The 19,391-nt window shown below is 35.7% G+C and overlaps 1 protein-coding gene across 1 annotated transcript in view; it reads left to right on the forward strand.

The window, feature by feature from the left end:
* Nucleotides 1-2,481: 2,481 nt before the first annotated feature.
* The window catches only part of LOC105626325, a 24,490-nt gene continuing 7,580 nt past the window's right edge, over nucleotides 2,482-19,391 (forward strand). Inside the window, exon 1 of the mRNA XM_012207626.1 lies at nucleotides 2,482-3,757. Within this exon, the coding sequence (XP_012063016.1) occupies nucleotides 2,482-3,757 (1,276 nt within the window). The remainder of the gene's footprint in view (nucleotides 3,758-19,391) is intronic.

Here is a 19,391-nt window from a genome sequence, read left to right on the forward strand (position 1 = left end):
GAGAGAGAGAGAGACGCGACTGTCAATCTTCACAGTTCCTATATGAAAACCCTTTAATAAAAGTTTTTATACAAGCCGCAGTTTTGTATGTAGAGTATAGTAATTTTAACAAAATCGGCAAAAAAAGACATTTACTATTTTTTTTCTTTTTCTCATTCTGTCTTTTTTATCTATTTCTTTCTCAGAAATAGAAGAGAAGGAAAAAAAATGTACGATAGTAGGTAGAATAATTAGGATACGATAAGATCCGATAAATTGTAGAGAGGCAACGATGGTTATGTAGAAAGAATTGTGTGTATAGGATTATGGCTGTGATTACATAAGAAACGGGTATTGACTGTAATAATATATTTAAGACATAGGTAAGATAAAAGAGCAATAATAAAGATAGAAAGAGAGACAGAAAGTTGTGCAATAAGCAATTAAAATAGGAGTGCATGTGAGAAAGATATGGATGAATGAAGAAGCAACAAAGTTTGTAAACCAAGTCCCTTCTTAGCTTTATGTAAATGCTGTTTGTGTAAAAGCCAATTGAAAAGAATAAATTTTATTCTATTTCTTTCTCTCTCTCTCTCTCTCTCTTTCTCTCAGGAATTATTAAAATATGGCAGAATCAAAAATAATTTTCTTATATCCAAACTCTTATTAATTTTTAGATCAAACTATCCTCTATTTCTACGTGTAATCGCCCGATCACAATTAGAATGCAGCCGTGTTCTTCGCTTCGGATGATCGCGATGTACGACACCTACACGCGCGCAAAGACGAGCGTGAGATGTGCGTTGCAAAATGAGTACGATCGGGTGTCGCTGCCCACATGCATTGCGTCGCATTGCGTGGCGTGACACCCACATAAAACGCAGCTACCGACTCGCGACGATAAGTCCTCAAGAGTCGTGACACGTTGATTATAGATTCTCGATAACTTGCTGTGTGCGTTTCCTGACCAAATGTTACATCGCTCGAAACGATTTTCAGCGTGGTCGGTGATATTTGAACGTCATGGAACGACCTTGCGAGAGTCGATCCGACGTTGAGACGTGCGCGGCGAGCGCGGTAAGTTTGCGGTAAAAGCCGAGACCCGGTGTTTTCTCATCGCCGTATAAGTCTGCCGCGAGAATCGAGAAGTGGGAGTTGTGCAAAGTGAATTAACAAACGGGACTAAAAAATCGGACGGGCTTGCAAATGAAATTAACTCGTTGGTGTCGATATGTGAATGCAACAAGTAGCAAGAATGAACATTTCTTTTTATTAATTAAAGAATATTTTGGGAAACATTATGGCGTTTCGAAAAAATGTTATACAATTTTAATTAATAAGAATTAAAAAAGAGCGTTTCTATTTTGTATTATTTAAAAAAATTAATAAAAAGGAAATAAAAGAAGAGAAGAAGGTTGTTATGAAGAAAGTTGAATAAACGTGTTTATTAATTTCTTATAAGTTAATATTTTATCCTCGATAGCTTAGCCACTCTTCTAGGAATTTCTTACAATAAAATTATATTAATTTGAGAGAAACGCGAATGATCTCTCATCGTGTATAACAAGCAGACAATGAATGCATTTTCGAGCTCGTTTCGCTGCTGAAATTTCATTTTTTGCTTAAACGACTAGAATTACATCAACGTAGTTCAGTCGGGTATGAGTTTTGTTCCATAACGGTTAGAGTTTCACTACTGTAATTTGCATAGATTAACGTCGACGTGTAAGCTATTACTAATTCCATGGTGGTAAGCAAAATCATTGCGTATCGATCAGTGAACGGGGCTATTGACTTGTTTCAAACGACAATCTTTTATAGCTCTATTTAACCCTTCCGTTACCCACGCAGTAATTAACAATCTTGTTGATAGAGATTTGATTTTAGTTCAAGAGTTATTATTACAATCTCTTAATAGTACATTTTAATAACACATTTTGTTCACATAATAACGATCTTGAGCGACGTTGTAATCAAGTCTTTCACTATAATATTTTTAATGCATCTCGAGATAGAGTTTTATATAAGATAACGGATAATGTTGGATTCTTCTTCCGTTTTTGCTAACACAACCTCTTTGGAAATAATATACGTAAATGATATGTGTAATTTAAGAATCTTATCATACATATTGTATATTATTACAATGAATTTATTTATTTGTTCTTTTGAGAATCTGGAAAAAATATAATTATATATAATTATATATATATATATATATATATATATAAACATCTTTTTCCGGGGATATTTTTCCTTTTCATATCCTGTTTTCACGATATTTCATGTTATATACACAAAATATAAATATTTATTTATTAAAATTATATATACATATAATATTATCGTATCTTATCGTACAGTTATTTTATCATTTTTAAATCATTTTTAAGGTTAAATTTTGTACTCAGTTAAAATTTGAATTTTCAGATAAACAACAATTTTTTTTAATCTTCGCTGTGTCTGGCAACGAAAAGAATTGAAAAAATAAAGGAGAAGAAGATGGTGTACCGAGGCAGTTTGCAGACGGACGATCCTAGGGATGCACCGAAATTGGTCCGGATGTCTCCTTTGCGTAGCAGTAGATCTGCCAATTTTAGTTCAAATTCGCGAACCATTACATCCGTCAAGAATCCGATTTATCATAACTCATTCGCAACATCAATCGACGCCAATCGAGCGCGGCTGATCGAGGAGAGACGATTAGGACGCGAGCGAGATATTGAGTCGGTCGAGAAAGTAATTATGAGGACCACCGGTATAAAGATCGGCGCACCCAAGCTGCGCAACATCAGTCAGATTCGTGAAACCGTTTTTTTGGACCAATCGCTAACGCCGATCGATAAAATTGGCAAAACAGACTCGAAAAATCGACCACACAGCGTTGTTGCTGGTCTCGATAACGTTAGGATATCGAGGACTCATAATTCTTTGTTGGCGGATCTGAAAGATTTGGAGAGGCTAAGGAATACTCCACCAACGCAGCGGAATCACAGAGATTCTTCACAGAAAACAGAATTGATGGTAACGATCTCAAGTAAAAGAAACGATGCACCGTCCTCAGCCAAGATCCGATCGGATATCTTCAAGATCCAGCAGATGTTCCAATCAACGGATTCTTCATCCAAGACAGTGACTAAGAATAGCAACGACAGGAAGATCAGAAGCGATTCTGAGAAAGAAGAGAGAAAATCCGGAACGGAAATCAACAGGACTCGGTTACTAGCGCAGAAGCTTCTAGAAGCATCCAGAAGCAATCGAGAGTCGTTAAAGGATCGATGTAACAATCCAAAGAATGTGTTTAATAAGATGTCGAGTAAGAATACGAACGGAAAAGCATTGGATAAAATTCTTCATGAGATTCCGGAGAAAGATCTAAGAGACAAGCAAAAGCAGAAGGAAGACGCAAATTCGGATTACCAGCCACGTCCTCCCGCTCGTCGAAGAAGAAACTCGAAGAATCATCAGGGTTGGAAGGACACAGATTACATTGCGAATGGGCGTCTCGAGTCGGAGGATCGAGGTATCTGTGATCTCGATCGCGGAGAAGACTCATCAAATGGAGGAGCAAGCGTGGAAGAAAATTCTAAGACTAGCTCTAATCTGGAAAGACCGGATATTCTAGATGGGCTCTTGAAAGAGTCCGATAGGCAGTTGGCGAACCTGAAGAACGATCTCGGTGAGAGGGAACGATCGCGCAGTCATTGGCGAGGATTCGTGCAATCCATGAGGCTGCATGACGTAGAGCTCCATTCCGACAGCGAGGATCAGCGAAAGGGTGAGTTTGCGAAAATCTTGTGCATCTCGCATGATAAAAATTCTAATGAGAGAAAGATAATTAATATTTATAAAGTTATTTAGTTATTATATTTGTAATAATTAGATAATGACGTTAAGATTTAGAAATAAATCACACAAATGATGATAGTAAATTGATTTCTTTAAATTTAGTATGATTTATTTAGCTTGTTGCAATAAATTGTAAATAATTTTGATTAAAAATATTAAGCAAATAATGATAATAAATTAAAGTATGAAAGACGTTTTATAAAATTTCTCTTTTTATCAAGCGTCATACAATTTGTTACAGTAGTAACTTCATTAAAGAGGACATCGTGAGAGATGTTTACTGGTTCATTGATATCGTCCCGCATTTCCTCGATTCTGCTTTTATCTCACATCGAAAGATAATTATTGAAGTTGTCAGGTTTATCGGTTTAATACCCGCAGGCCGTTAAATATTCGACGTTCGTTTGAAAGAAAAGGGTGCGTTTTATAAGCCAGCAGATTTAATTAGTGACGTTTGTCGAGGCGTTTAAAATTACAGTACAACTGGCATGGTCCATTGATCCCTCGGGGACTAAAGCACCCCTATTTTTGGATGCACCCTCACGTTCGCACGCTCGTTCGCGTTACTACCACAGGTCAGAGTAGTGTGTTTCGAATAGAGAATATGTGTATGTTCCCCTGACATATGTCCTTATATATGAATTTAACCGTAGAAACAGACGTGCGTTTTCTCTAGTACCGCAGTGAAAGTTCTATACTGATGACAATTCCGATCTTTTCAAGCACTCGGTTGTATATCCTTATATTCTGAAGAGCTGATACTTATGCCAATAGTGATAAAAAATCAAATACCCTTCTATGCCCTTCGAGCACAAATTTATGAGCCGATATATGCGTTTAAGTCACTCGTTGGACATAAATAATTTCATCTTTGTTTATCTTTTTTAAAATTAGAAATCCTGAAAAAAAGACATAATTTATAAGAATTAAATTTAAATTTAGAAAAGATTAATAAAAAATTTCGCTATTTAAAAAAAAATTAATTAGACAAGTAATTATATAAAAGCTAAGCATTGCTTTAATTCGTCTGATTAAATTAAATTAGAAATTAGTGTCGTTTCATCGTGGGGATAATCACTTAATGTAATCGTGGGACAGAGTCTCCGAAATTATTGTAAAATTGATGTGAAATGATAATTACATGTGCAATACGAGAAATAATTGTGTAATATTAGATAAAATCGTTTATTTTGCCAAATGACTTCATATATAGTGAAGAAAATTATTTTTTATCAGATGAAATCGTATGCAATCAATTGAAATCATGTAATCTGTAGGATACTGTTTTTAGCTAGTGGTTATTCCCCTCACTCTTCACCTCCAATCTGCGATACGAATTGCAGTTCGGTAAATGTCAAAAGTGTCGGTGTGTTCTCACGGGTACTGCTTCCAGGAAATTTTCTAGTTCTCTGTGTATGAATGCGTGTTCAACGCGAGCGGAATGGCATCGCGGTCACCTTTAGTTGAGTGCAATGTGTATAAAAAGGTTCAACGGCAGGCGTACCTCGAGTACCTTGCACAACTCTTTTATCCTAGCTAAGCATTCTTATCTGTGACTTATCATCTTACATGTAGACACTATATCTCTGCTTGTATACGTGCCCGCCCAATGACTCAAGAATGTTGATACGCGTCATAATTCTCTAACAAGAACAGTTGTGGCAACATTTACATCGCGAAAAAATACGAATAAAATAAGACAAAAGGAATTCAAACTTAAAAGTGAATTAGAGATTAAAAGATTTGGATTTCTGAATTTTCTTCGCAAATATTTAATTTTACGCAGAATAAAATGATATAAAGAGAGAAAGGATTTCTAAAATGGAATTTTTAAAAGAAAATGTTAATATTATTACTTTTTTATATTGCATCCAATTAAAATAATCGCAATTGCGCGGGATATATAAAATATACTTATTTACAAAAATATTTACTATACGAATGAAATTTTCTTTTTTTCGAAATATTGCATTGCGGAGAATTTCGCGTTGTGTTCGCAAAATAGATATTGTCACATTACACTGACTGTATATAAGTGCAACGTGAAACCGACGTTTTCTCTCTTCCTCTTTAGAGAAGATTCGTAAAGCAGCCGCCTCGGGAAAAATTCCTGAATCAAAGGATCTCGGGTCGTCGGTGGCTGCAAAGGGGTTAATTCTTTCGCGTCGCGGTGAAATACCGCGTTTACGCTTGAACTATGCACTCATGCTCGGCTAGCTGCTACGCTCGAATACCTGGCCGTTCGCGTAATGTTGCGCTTTCGTCCTGAAAGCCAGAAGAGGGGCAAGTTTCTCCCCTCGCTTCACGGCAATTCGCATTCTCACGCCGCGAAAGTTTTCATATGTAAAATGAGGAGAGAATACGACGCGCACAATTAACATCGTCTGATGACATGCAATCATTTTTACCACCTGTCTCAGCGAGTTTCGCAATTCGATTGCATAAATATCGGAAAATGCGAATAACTTTTTAGACTATAAGTAAAATTAAATTATTCTTTATAAGACAAATTTAATTATTTACACAAAATTTTCACATCACTTTGTTGACTCTCCATTTTTATATTACTGATTACTTATTAATCATCTTTGAGGGTTCTATTTAGTAGAGCTGTTTTTCTTTTATTACATGATTTCCTAATTTAGATAGTAAAGTTAATGTTTTTTTTAAAAATTTGTAAAGGTTAATTAGACATCGTCTACTCGTGACTAAATTAATCAGTTAGGAAACAAGGGTCATCAATTTTTTATTTTAGTCTGTAGCAATTAAATTATCCAGAAGTGCATAAGGTCAGCGTGATTATATTATCTTGTAACGTGACTGCTCTTCATCGGTATTATTAGCAAAAAAAAAAAACATTTTTCTAATGTCAACACAAACATAGATTATTCGATACTGCGAGACAAACAAGCGGCACTTTACACGCCCATGTAATAATTTTTATAATATACCTAATATCACACTAATCTCATGTAACTTCGCAATTACGGCACACATGCAAAGATGATAGAACCAATCTCGGCGATCATGAGAGTGTTAGCAAAAAGGTCATGTATAATATTCTAGACATAATAGGGAGCATCGACGACAACCGCGATCGATATTGTCATGCGATGTATCATATCCGAATTCCTTTTCACACGCACGCACGCATTTCTTTTATACAAGGTGCTCTAGAATCCTTGACCTGAATTTCAACAAGAAGTTTAGAATTGATTTTTGCGGAAATTTTTACAAAAGAAAATTCATAGAAAATTTTTAATATTCAACAAATAATAATAAATAAAATATTTTAATAATTAAACTCTGATCACGCATACAAAGTCTTGATAAAGCAGAGTTTTGAATTAACTCTTTGGTTTATAAAAAATTTTATTATTATAGGCGAAAAGCATAATTAATCTTTCGCTAATAGTTATTTGAAACATCTTGGTGTCTTGACAATGCTGTTAAGAAAAATTCTTAATTTATTAAATCAGTTATCATAAAATCAAATTTTGAAGATTTTATGCCCTTTATATTCAGTAAATAATAATTTATCGTCTAATAATTATTAATTTTTATTTTAATAATTAGTAACCTTTAAATCTATTTTATTATATTAAGTCAGTTTAATTTTTAGCTTCTATTTCTTTATAGGGAAAATTAAGTCTTAAATATAATCTTTCTGGAAAAAGCTTTAGCTTTAAGAAAACGAGATTTCGCTATTTATTTTTTCTCAAAACTTGGGTCACAAAATGCTGTTTCTTGTTCCAAGAAAAATTAGACTTCTCATTTTCACTTCTTGAGAAATCCACGTTAGAGGACCGACACCCCATATAGGCTCTAGCGGCCCTTGCCCTTGAGTCTACGCCCTAATATTGATCCGGGCATCCCCCACCATGATGGGTCACATCGGAATGATCCCCCCTTTTTCTCGACCCCGACGCTGGAGGCCGTTGGTCGTCCATACATCGGTTCTGATGCGCTACATCGCCAGTGTAAACGTGGCTGTCAAACTGTTAACACTTTATACAATCCAATCGATCGAGAGTGTCGGTCATTCAACGTCGATCTTCTCGTTTTCTTTCTGCTCTTCGTCCACCTCCACTTCAGCTTCCTCCGCCCTCTCTTGCAACTCGTAGCAATGCCGCCCTACGTCACAAAATATCTCAGTGCGGATGCGACCACGCGGTAGGATACACGCGTTTCGTTGCTGTCGACGGATATGGTGCTTTGCGACGTCTGCGACAACAAAGGTGAGGGTGACTTTCCTTGTCTTTTTCTTAATGAGGGCAAGAGCGACATTATAGATTTTCTGGAAAGCAAGGGGACATCAGGAGATTCTAGACAGGAGATTCTTCCTCTTGACCTTTAACTTTGATGACCTTGAGATTTTGAGTTATTCCTCGGAGGTGAATGCGTTTAGAAACTAAAAATTTCATTGGGAATATATATAACCGGATATATATAATCGCCAAAATCTTGGAGGCGATAATGAGAAAATTATCAGATAACGATTTATTCTTTTTAGTAATTAGTTTGATTTATGACGATTCATATTATATTAATTGAAGCTTAATTTTAAAGAAATTACTTTTAATATCGCCTTCTTTTATAATTGAATTAACATTTTATTTATTCTGAAAAAATTTTACTTTAGAAATTTCAAGTTTTAATTGATTATTTTATATGCCTTACATTTCACGTAATCAATAAATAAGATTTGTCCTCGGATTTTTGTCGTGAAAAATGCAAAATTCCTAAGTCTAAAGACTACAGAATAGTAAATTCAATAAGGTAAAAAAAAACTTCAAGCCGTTTATATCAATAAAGTTATTATTATTATTTATTAAGATGAATATAACTTGGCTTTTCGCGATTATATTAATTGATGCGATTACCTCAAAGCACACGTTATCAGTCTTCCAAGGAAAGTGTCTGCGTCAGAGACGAAAAGGTCAGAGATTTCGCTTTGCGGAGAAATTCCGCAAGCGAAGGGAAAGTTTGCGATGCCGGGAGGGGGGGGGGGTTAACAGAAAGTCGTGGAACCCTTGTTGGGAACGCGGAATTTCTAGGGGGGAAAGGGTCCATGACAAGGCACGATGTAACAAGACAGGGTACACGTAACCGAGATCGCGTGAGTAGCACGACGTGCGGACCCGACCCTTGACACATGGGAAGGTGAGATTTTATGACCTTATGCAACGCCGCGAAGGTAATCTTATGCGAGGTGGCAGGATGACTTTCGTGACGCCATGAGAGAACGAATCGCGAATATTTTATAGCTAATTAGACGCACTTGATGAAACGAGTTATATCAATACAATTCTCCATCTCGCATATACAAGGTGGCATGTAGGAATATGGCAGAAACTTAATATTGATAAGTACTTTTAATAATAAAACATGATGAAGATGAAGCATATAATAATATTTTTGGCATATAATAATATTATTTAGTAAAGAATATAAGTATAAGGATTCGAGTTATATTGCAAAATTATAAAATATTGTGAAATAAAACATAAGATTTTGTTATTGGAAGTATATATGTATAGAGAACCCATTTTTCCTTTGCAGAGATTATGAATATTATATGTATCGCGAGTATTCCATAATTATAGAATATTTCTGAAAATTAAGTCTTGATTAAAATTTTGATGGAACAGAGTTCACATAAATTTGAAGGGATTTTCTACTTATTTTAAAAATTTATTAAACTGATAAAAGGATAATTAATCTTTTATTATAATTTGAAAGATTTTGATGTTTTGAGTATTGTAATTGTCTGTGATATCTTGACAATATTAAGAGAAAAATTCTTTATTTATCAAATCAACTGTTATTTAATTTAATATTAGAGTATATGACTTACATATCAAGCGTATAATTTATTCAATAATTATATATAATTTACAATGTAATTTAATTAAATTCTAAAGAATTTAAAGTCTAAATATTTTGCTTTATTTATTGCTGGTTTGTATTTATTTTACACGACGAGATATGAATAGAGGATATAAATCGCGACTAAGATAATTTATAATTTACGTGATAAGGCCTTTCATGATCATTATACAAATCGATGTTGATTTGCTGCGCTATTTGTTGAGCTATTTATAAGCAAAATGCACAGCAAAGGTGAGAGAAATCTACGATGCTCGCGTAGTAAATGTCTGACATTTTCATCCTGTCACGCATGAATAAACCTTGAGACCATTTCTCGAAAGTGAATGCGAACACCAGAATTTCGATTTGTCATCAGAAAACAGACTGATTTCTCTTAAAAAAGTTCACGGAATAATTAGTAATTGGTATTAAGTGGTATCTCACTCTCTGTTCTTTTATTAAACTTTTGTACAGAAAAAAGTTAATCTTAAATTGATAACAATATTCTCATACAGCAAAAATATTGTAATTTCGTTTCAAAGATTTTAATCTTGATTTGATCGAAATTGTATTGATGCAAGTTATTTTGCGCTCAATTCAAGACTAAAAAAAATCTTGTCGATTTAATTATTGATTTTTTTTGTATAATTATACGATTACTTTAAACCTCGATGAAATTTTTCGCTGATTCTACTGAAAGTGGTTTTGCAGAATTGAACTTCCGTATGTTCCTCTGCGATCAATGATCCGTTTAATCTCCCACGCTCTTTGAAACCGGCCGTGTTTAACGAGGCTTCGGGAGTGTCGCGATCGAAAACAATGCCGGCGCAGCGAAAGTTTCTATTTACGGGCACATGGTGTAGGGACACGTCGCATACGGTGGATGACTGTGCGCCACATCGAGAAGAGATTAAAACGGCAGACTAAGCGGCTCTGGAGATTACGAAGACCGGTCGGACTCGACGTAAACAAGTCTTGTTATGTGCTTAATTACAGGCACTCCGGCACACGCGAGTGAGAGAGTACTCTCATTCTGCCGTACTTCAAACATCCGAGTGTCCTCTGTACTCGAGATATGTTTACGGGACTCGGAGGTGAACGTTAAATTTACATTGCATTCATTTTCGGAGCCTAAACACACTCGGCTCACAAATGCGTCGCTTTTTCTCTCTTAATGCTATTGTAGTTCATTCAGCCTCCCGATTTGCAACGCAAAACTCAGAGGCCAGTCGGCGACTTTTGCTCGACTGGCTGTGATAACATCCCCGATACTTGCACCCCTGTTTATACTTAATAAGAGATAATGCCGAGTAAATCGATATAATGCGGGCTTTGTGCGCTTCTTCATCACTACGTAAAATTATGCAAAGAAATCGCGTTCGTCATTTCCGTTTTCATATTAAGTGTGACCTATTTTAACATGACAATATTCAACAACTCGAGCAAGCGAGGAAAAATAAGATGTCGAATTTTTTTTATTATATTAATTTATGTATATTAACTCTGTTTTACTTATTTTAATATTACAACATACAATTTAGATTTTTAGATGATCAAGCAAGGGATAAATAAAATAAAAAAATACACGAAATGTTTATCGCAAATGATAAAATGGTGATGATCGTAATGAAACATTTAGCGCAATATTGAATAACAGAGGAAGTCTGTTGTCGGACGGATTTCATGCAGTGCGTCAGGCGCCTGTTTATCGCAGCTTACATTCCACATGAGAAAGAATTCTTATCGAGAAGTTATTCTTATATATTATACTATACATTTCAGCGCACGATTCGAGTAACATCCTCCTCGCCATTAAATTTTAATTACACAAATAATGAGCTGCTCGACGGTTGCGCAAATAATGGCGTGCGGCATTAACACTGAGGATTTTAATAATCGGAAATTAGGGTTGCGTAATCTTCTTGCGACATATCTTCCGGCAATTAAAAAAGGGCGAGAGCACCTCCTTGAGGCTCCCTGCTTGAATCTGTGCTTCTGGAAATTACCATTATTACTGTTGAGATGAAACGTAATGTATATATAATAGTTACTCTAATTATCGCATTTTGAATGTGCGACGTGTAAAGCGTGTAATTCATGTGTATATCATGCTTATTGCTCCAGATGTTATTTTACTTTCACAATGCTGTGAAAAATATTCTTCTTTGCAACAAGGAAAGTATGTTTTCTCTTTTTACAAATTATTATAGAAAAAAATGAAATATAATAAATGAAATATAATAAAATTACACAATATAATGAAATTACACAAAATATGTAAAAAAGAAAAGTATCTTTTTCATATATCTTCTGTAATAATTTCATGGGAAGAGAAAGAAAGTTGAATGCTTCTTCACACAGAGACATAAAAAATTTGCTTTTCAAATCGCGAAAATCATGGGCTTAGGAGCGTCACCGAATTACATATATCGCAGACTGACAAATTGCTACGATGACGACATAATCCTATCGGCGGATCGTGCGGTACCGAGATACCAAATTATTACTTGCGCAGTTCCCGCGCGGCTGTGTGACCGCGATATAATGAGAGATTCCGGGAAGATGCGGTGTGTCGGATGGTATCCTCATGGGAAACAAGAAAAAGAGAGAGAGAGAGAGAGAAAGAGGCAGGAGGGGGGGGGGGGAGACCAACGTTTGTCTTCTCTCGCGTCGCGGGCATTGTCGTGCGTGACAATTCGCCACGCTGCGCGCGATGACATTAGCCGATGGTGAAGCTCTAACGTTGCCGAGACGGTCACGTGATAGCGCCGAAGATGATAGCTCCTCTGGTTGAACGACACGCCTCGAATTAAACCTGCGAGAGAAAGGCAAAAGTTTCGGATTACTTAACCGCTCAGTTTAACCTCCGAGATTATTCTTCGTTCGTCGCTATTTGGAACTGAAATGGTTTTTCCTTTCTCACTGTTGCCTGAGGGAAGCAAACTCAGTTTGATGAAGCCATTACTTTTGACGAGCTTCTCTTTAGAGACTTGTATTATACAAAATCACGTGGAAGTTTAATCATCATCCACATTATTGAATAACTGTAGAACTTGAAAACTTAATTATACACAACTTTTTCTGATGATCTTTTGATAGAAATGAAATTAATTCTTACAATAATTAGAAACATTGTCTTTAAATTGCCATAATTTGAATTAAGAATGCTGATGAAAAATTTTTAATTACAGATATCTTATAGTTAGTTTTATTAGCAATTGGTTATTTCACAGGATTCCTAATACTAATTTGATTCCATTTAATTTTATTTATTAATTTAATCGAAAGAACGATTTCTGGAAAAGGAAACGACAATAATAAATAAATTACATCCAATTGGATTTCATCGGTTCTCAGACCGCAGTGTTTATTTGCGCAGGAAGTTCGCGGTTTCTTTGAGTGTACCTGGGAGATATTCGCGGTTAACGAAACGGACCGGAAGCTCGAACGGTAATTACTCGACTGATTGAAATTCGGCGTAGAAAGGTAGAACTTCCTGTCTGAATAATCCTTTTCTTGGTCAGCGAACGTTGACACGACCGCTCAATTAATGTTCGCATGACCTTTTAAGCAATGCAATATAATGCGCCATATTAACGGTTTGAAGAAATATTGTCTCGTTAATACTTTAATATGTACTTAAAATTCATATCAAGCTTCTAAATTTTTATTTATTAAAGTGTTTTTGCAGTACTACGTTAAACTCTAATTGATAAATAATTATCAATGCCAATTAATTGTTACACGAAGTCATATTGTAAAAATTATAACAAAATTTTGGAACGGAATTTATTATATAAAAATTAGAATAAAATCTTAAAATGCAATTTTATATCTGACGTACATTCTTAAACTGATAATTAATTTAATATTGATATCTAATAATGATATAGAAATTTACAAGGAATTTATTTACGAAAATTATAATCTCAGCCAGATATCTAAAATAAAAAATAAATACATATTGTAATATAATCTGTATTAGGACATTTTTTTCATGCTGATTACAGTGTAGCTATCAAATATTATTATTTAATAATTTAATAATTTTTGTTTTATGACAGTAATTTGTGATGTAATAATGAATAACGGATATCTGAAAGAATTTCAATAGAATGCCGCTACAATGGAGACGATGTTGAACGCTGAACACTCGTCAAAAGTCATTCACGTCATGCTGTGCTCGCAACTAATTCGTATACATATTGCTAAGTGCGTTCGCATTCTCTCACGTATCTCGGCGGAGAATATCTGCCGAGATATAAAAGCCAGTGCACTGAACATAATTTATTTTTCACGGCATAATACTGCGAATCCCTCAGTTTCCTCGTTCACCATCGCGATCTTTTCTTTGTCCATTCAAGGCGCTCGTTTCTATGGTTGGTGGAAATCATACGAGCCGGTAGTTTCTACATTTCGATGAGTTTACTGACTCACACTGAGTCCTTCTGGTGCATTTGCTTCGTCTTTGCAGAACACTTACCTGGACTTCGTCTTCCTGTTCATTTCCATTTTCAATTGGTCTATCATATCATATGTAATCGTTTACTTTGATCATCTATTCATCCATTCCATTTGTAATTCATCTGTAGATGCTTATCTTGCTTTTGCACAAGTTTCTTACGTAAATTTACATTTTATGTTATCTTGTCCAGTTGCTATTTTTAACTCCTTGAGTTACAAAATGTTTGCGCATAGTAATTCCTTTCATACTTAAAAAGTTTTATATTTTTCTGAGAAAAATATAGGGCATATAATTATTGATACATAGAGGTTCACTTCTTTAAAGGCAATACCATCTCTTTTTCTAAATTAATACATCGGCACATTTTTCATTTACAAATGCTGAAGACCACAAATGATGGTAACGGTAAAAACGGATGTTATTTTTTTTATACGGTATTTTTTCTTATACATAAACATCGTGTGCGTGAGTATTTGTGCGTGGCCTCGGGCTGAACGAATGCGATGTTACGCGGATACATGAAAACGATTTCGCCGATATTTTCAGCGGAAATGCGAATGTTATCTCACGACAATTGCCATTCACTGTTATGTCGGTTCCAATCGCGTTGTTAAGAACATTCACATCGGAAGAATAGCTGGTTCGTCATTTTTTTACTGTTTCTAAATACGGTCTATTTTTAATAAAAAAAAAAATTTACGCATCCGTTATGTATCCTTTAAATCGCAATGATCTAAATTCACAAATTAGGTCAACCAAGTGTTTTATTTAAATATAGTTGATGTTTATTTTCTATTGTTAGCAATTTTTAGATATCTTTTATATCTTATATAAAATCTTACATAAAATAAGATTTCGCAGGGGATGACGCGTCTGTAAAAACACAAGTGATCGATTCAATTGCTCGAATCTAAAAGTACGACAATCTACGCAGACGATCGCGTAATCGTGGTAGCAGCAGCGACAGTGACGCCGAGGTTGAGAACTCGCATAATTGGAGTCAACGATGCGTACCGTGCGGCCTCGGCTATTGTCTGCGTACAGTTACTCGATTATACCGCGGACACGTTCCGAACAATTCGCACCGTCGACAAAAGTGCACCGCTGAAATGCCGCGGACAATGGAGCAGGGCGATGCGCCTCGTAATATTACGCGACGAAAGTTATTGGAAATACCGACTGAAAAGATTACAATACCTCCGCTTGCCGCGACGAAGGCGATAGGAGATTTGCATAAGAATACGAAAGAGTTTGTATAAGTCACCGCGTTGCGCAAGGGAACTTACACTAACGATAGAGAAGAAGATGATTTGAATTAAAACGAATCGGTGAAAATTTGTTTTTCTAATTCATTTTAATTTTGTTTTGATAAGAGGAGCTTGATTTATGTTTAACTTATATTGCGTTTTTTTATTGCGAAAGTCGTGAATACAGCAGAATCTTCCGCTGTTTATTTTATCATAATTCTCTACGCTAAGATATTTGCTTAAATCAAGTTAAATAATTGTTATATCTTTCTGATATCAGTGCAGTATTTTTAAAATTATTTTATAATGCATATGTTCATGCTAATAATACAATGATCGGGTTGTTCACCGTACGTTTGTTGATTTATTGGAACGATTTTGTCAACGTGTGCCATATGGCGAAATAAGTTGCATCTAACATTAGACCGATGCATAAAAAATAAATATCTAAAATAAAATGAATTAATTCAGGTAGCAATTTATTGGTACCTGATACATTGTTTAAACATTAAAGATATATTGGTCCAATATTAATAATATAGGCCAATATTATGCCAATAATTGATTAATCATAATCAGTTATTCTCTTCATATTTGACTATGATTGATCAATTTCTTAAGGCTTAAAGCTCAAGTTTTACATCTTAAAATCTCATTGTCGCTCAGTATATATGCGCTTATTAGATTGATGTCATCAAGCTTTAAACATCATCGGGGTTACGGCATGTGGCACGCCTCTTCTACTAATCTTAGAGCTCGTTTTCCCGATGCACGCGATTCCTGCTGATTCAGCTATTTCCTTCCACTTGTACCCAATCCCGCAACTAGAGGCGAACCTGCGCGCGACACGCGATATCATTATCAACGACGCGGAGCAACGTACTGATGACGCGTCATTGACCTTGCTCGAAATAAAAATATCGTGACCATGAACAAATTATACCGTGCTTTCTGAGTAAACGTGAGCTTGCGAGAGGAAGATAGAAAGAGGGAAAGAAAGAGAGCTTCGTTACGTCGTCGTCGGTGACGCAACGCTGTCGTGACCGTGAGGGATGAATTTAACAACCCATCGCGGCACGAACGTGGAACGAAAGATCCCTTGGACGTGAGCCATCTGTGTGTCTGTCCCAGTCATCTCGCTTTTGTAATAAGGAATACTATTAACATCATAATCAGGACTTGCCGACATTCGACATTAACTGCGAACTCTGACGTCTTCACAATTATATTACAACTATAATTAAGAAAACGGCACTGCATGATAGAATTAATAATTGTTATTTTTCTTCGATTTTACAATGACTTCAAGTTAATATTCACTGTACTTGCTATCTTTTAATATTTGCGAATTCTCTTCTTCTTTATTTTGTCATTCTCTTCTACTGAAGTCGTTCTTCACCTTCTCACGATTATTGTAATTATCTCAATTGTGTTGTTGAATTGATACCAAAAGTTTTTTTTATATTCGTTGAATAAAACTGAAAGCAAGATCAAAATAATATTGCCATCAATGGCTTTGATATTGTTCTTTATTTACTTAAAAGGAGAAATGTTTTAATTCTTTTTTTAAAGAACTTCTCTAGCTTTGTTTGATATCAAAACTTGAAGAATGACGAATCTTTCTTTCAAACCAAATGTGATACTTCCTTTGCTTAAGATTTTGAAGGCTCGCGAGCGCGTAGGCCTTTTCTCGCCGCATTTCTCATGTGTGCCTTTCTGGAATTGGTCGTGACCGAGCGGAGCTACTTATACGGTGTACCGTTTACGCATTCCTCTCGCGTTGGTCTACTACGCGTTGCAACTGTGTACCCCACGGGCCCCTTTTCCGTCCCATTCTTAGCCCCGCGTGTCTCTGTCTTCCTTCCTTTTCTCGAAAGGGAAACGCTTCTTCGGCTCCTTTTCTGCGCGCTGACGTGTACCAGAAGAATGCTCGGGTTCCCGAGTGGCCTGATCGCCAACTCGTTGCTTTATGTAAGTTGAACTAGAGCCGATGTGAAACCGTACTCGGACAATAATGTCGGTTTTACCACGACCAAGCAGCTTTTTTGCGCTGAAAATACACTCGCTGCGCTACTCGATCGTAATTGCGAGGCGGCATTTAATCGACACGTCTGATGATTTAATTGTTGTTTATATAACGATGTTTTCTTCGTCTAAGTTCAGGGTAAAGTATAAAAATAATAATACTCCGATATCTATATGTTAAACATCAAGTTTCCGGGATAAATGAAGTGGAATTAAAAGCAGTTCGTAGAGGTGCTCATGGATGCTCTCTCTTTCATACAAGTTTTTAAATAAATATAAATTAAATATAAATCCTATTTTAGAACATTTTGATTCGTAAAACGCTATTTTTAATTTGTCTCGCTCTTTCTAAAACTCTAGGAAAATACATTTCATTATGTCGTTCCTAAGTCCTTCGCGTTAAAAAATTAATAATAATTCAATAAATTTTAAATTTAAATTATTAAACTGAGAGCTATTTGATTTTCTTTTCCATCAATTTTCATATAATGCAAATATTCTTATTGCATCACTTTTGTATATAGTAATTTTCAATCATTCATATTGGTAAAAAAAACATACGATAATTTATAAAATATGACAAAGACAAAAACTGTCCGCGTCTGAGAATCGCCAAGTGGCTTTCGCTTTCGCCGTTTCAATGGCAGTGCAAATTCTCATCGAGGGCGATACCCACTTACTTCGAATATGCCATAGAGGCCCTCTGAGACACAATGAGCAATAGAAGAAACATTCTCCGGACTTGACCTCACGCACGGTGTGTCAGTTAAGTCACCCATACGCACGTAATTTGTCGGCGTGCACGTGCTTGCTGCGTATGCATGCGTGCGTACAGACTCTTGCGTGCGTGTCTCTTTAAAGCAAGCTTTTATCGTCGCTCGCCAACAGCTCCGTCATTCCCGTTTATTTATTTATCTACAAGCTCTTCATAAGTATGTAAGACGATATAAAGTGGAGCGCCATTTGCGTGCGATAATCTTCTGCAGTGAGATTGATAATGTTGGTGAATGATCTTTGAGACGAGTGAAATAATACTTGAGGGAAACTGAGCTTTAATTTAAGATAGAGTAAGATGAAGAAAATACTGTTTGTATTATAAATATAAATATTGCTTATTTAAAAAGAAAAATGAAAAACCTCGTTAAATAAAATCTCAATTTCTTTATACTTAGATTTTTGGTGTAATTAAATGGGAATAAAAAAACAATATACTATATACTAACAATATACTAGTCCATAATTAATTTTGCTATCTTATTTCTTCCGTCAGCTATTTTTATATGTAGATATTTCAAGCTCTGGAGAGTGAGGAAGAGGTATGTATGTGCGAGTGTGTCGGCGTGGATGAAGAAGAGAGCCAGATTGGCTGGAGAAAATGTAGTCATTCTTAACTATAATTGGCCTGTGATACCTATTATTACCGTCCAAAAATCGTTATGTCTATGTGCGTCCATGTTTCATGTGGACTCGTGCACGAAAGACACGCTTATACTATTGTAAAGAACATAATGCGTCCCGCCCTGACCATGAGACACACGTACTGCAACAGCGCGTAGGGTGTGCACGCAGCCGTGATGTATATTAATACGAGCGTGTGTGCGTGCATGTTATATGCTTGAGTGGACGACACACGTGCTCACAAGTCCCTGAGCGAAAAAGACCGCTCGTATTCTAACACACACTGAGGAACTCCCACAATCAGTACACGATCTGTCTGCAGTTTGTATATGGTGGTCATTAACAAAAGGATCGTTCGCCTTCCCATCAAATAACCGATTTACTATCCTGAGATTTAAAACAGTTTTACATATAGCAACACGCAATATTCGATATTTTTATAAACAAATTAATGTGGAAAATTATATTGTGAAATAATAAATTTTGCTTTGTCTCACACACACACACACACACACACACACACACACACACACACACACACACACACACACGACACG

Source organism: Atta cephalotes (genome assembly GCF_000143395.1).
Source record: "Atta cephalotes unplaced genomic scaffold scaffold00005, whole genome shotgun sequence".
In the NCBI taxonomy this organism is placed as follows: domain Eukaryota; kingdom Metazoa; phylum Arthropoda; class Insecta; order Hymenoptera; family Formicidae; genus Atta; species Atta cephalotes.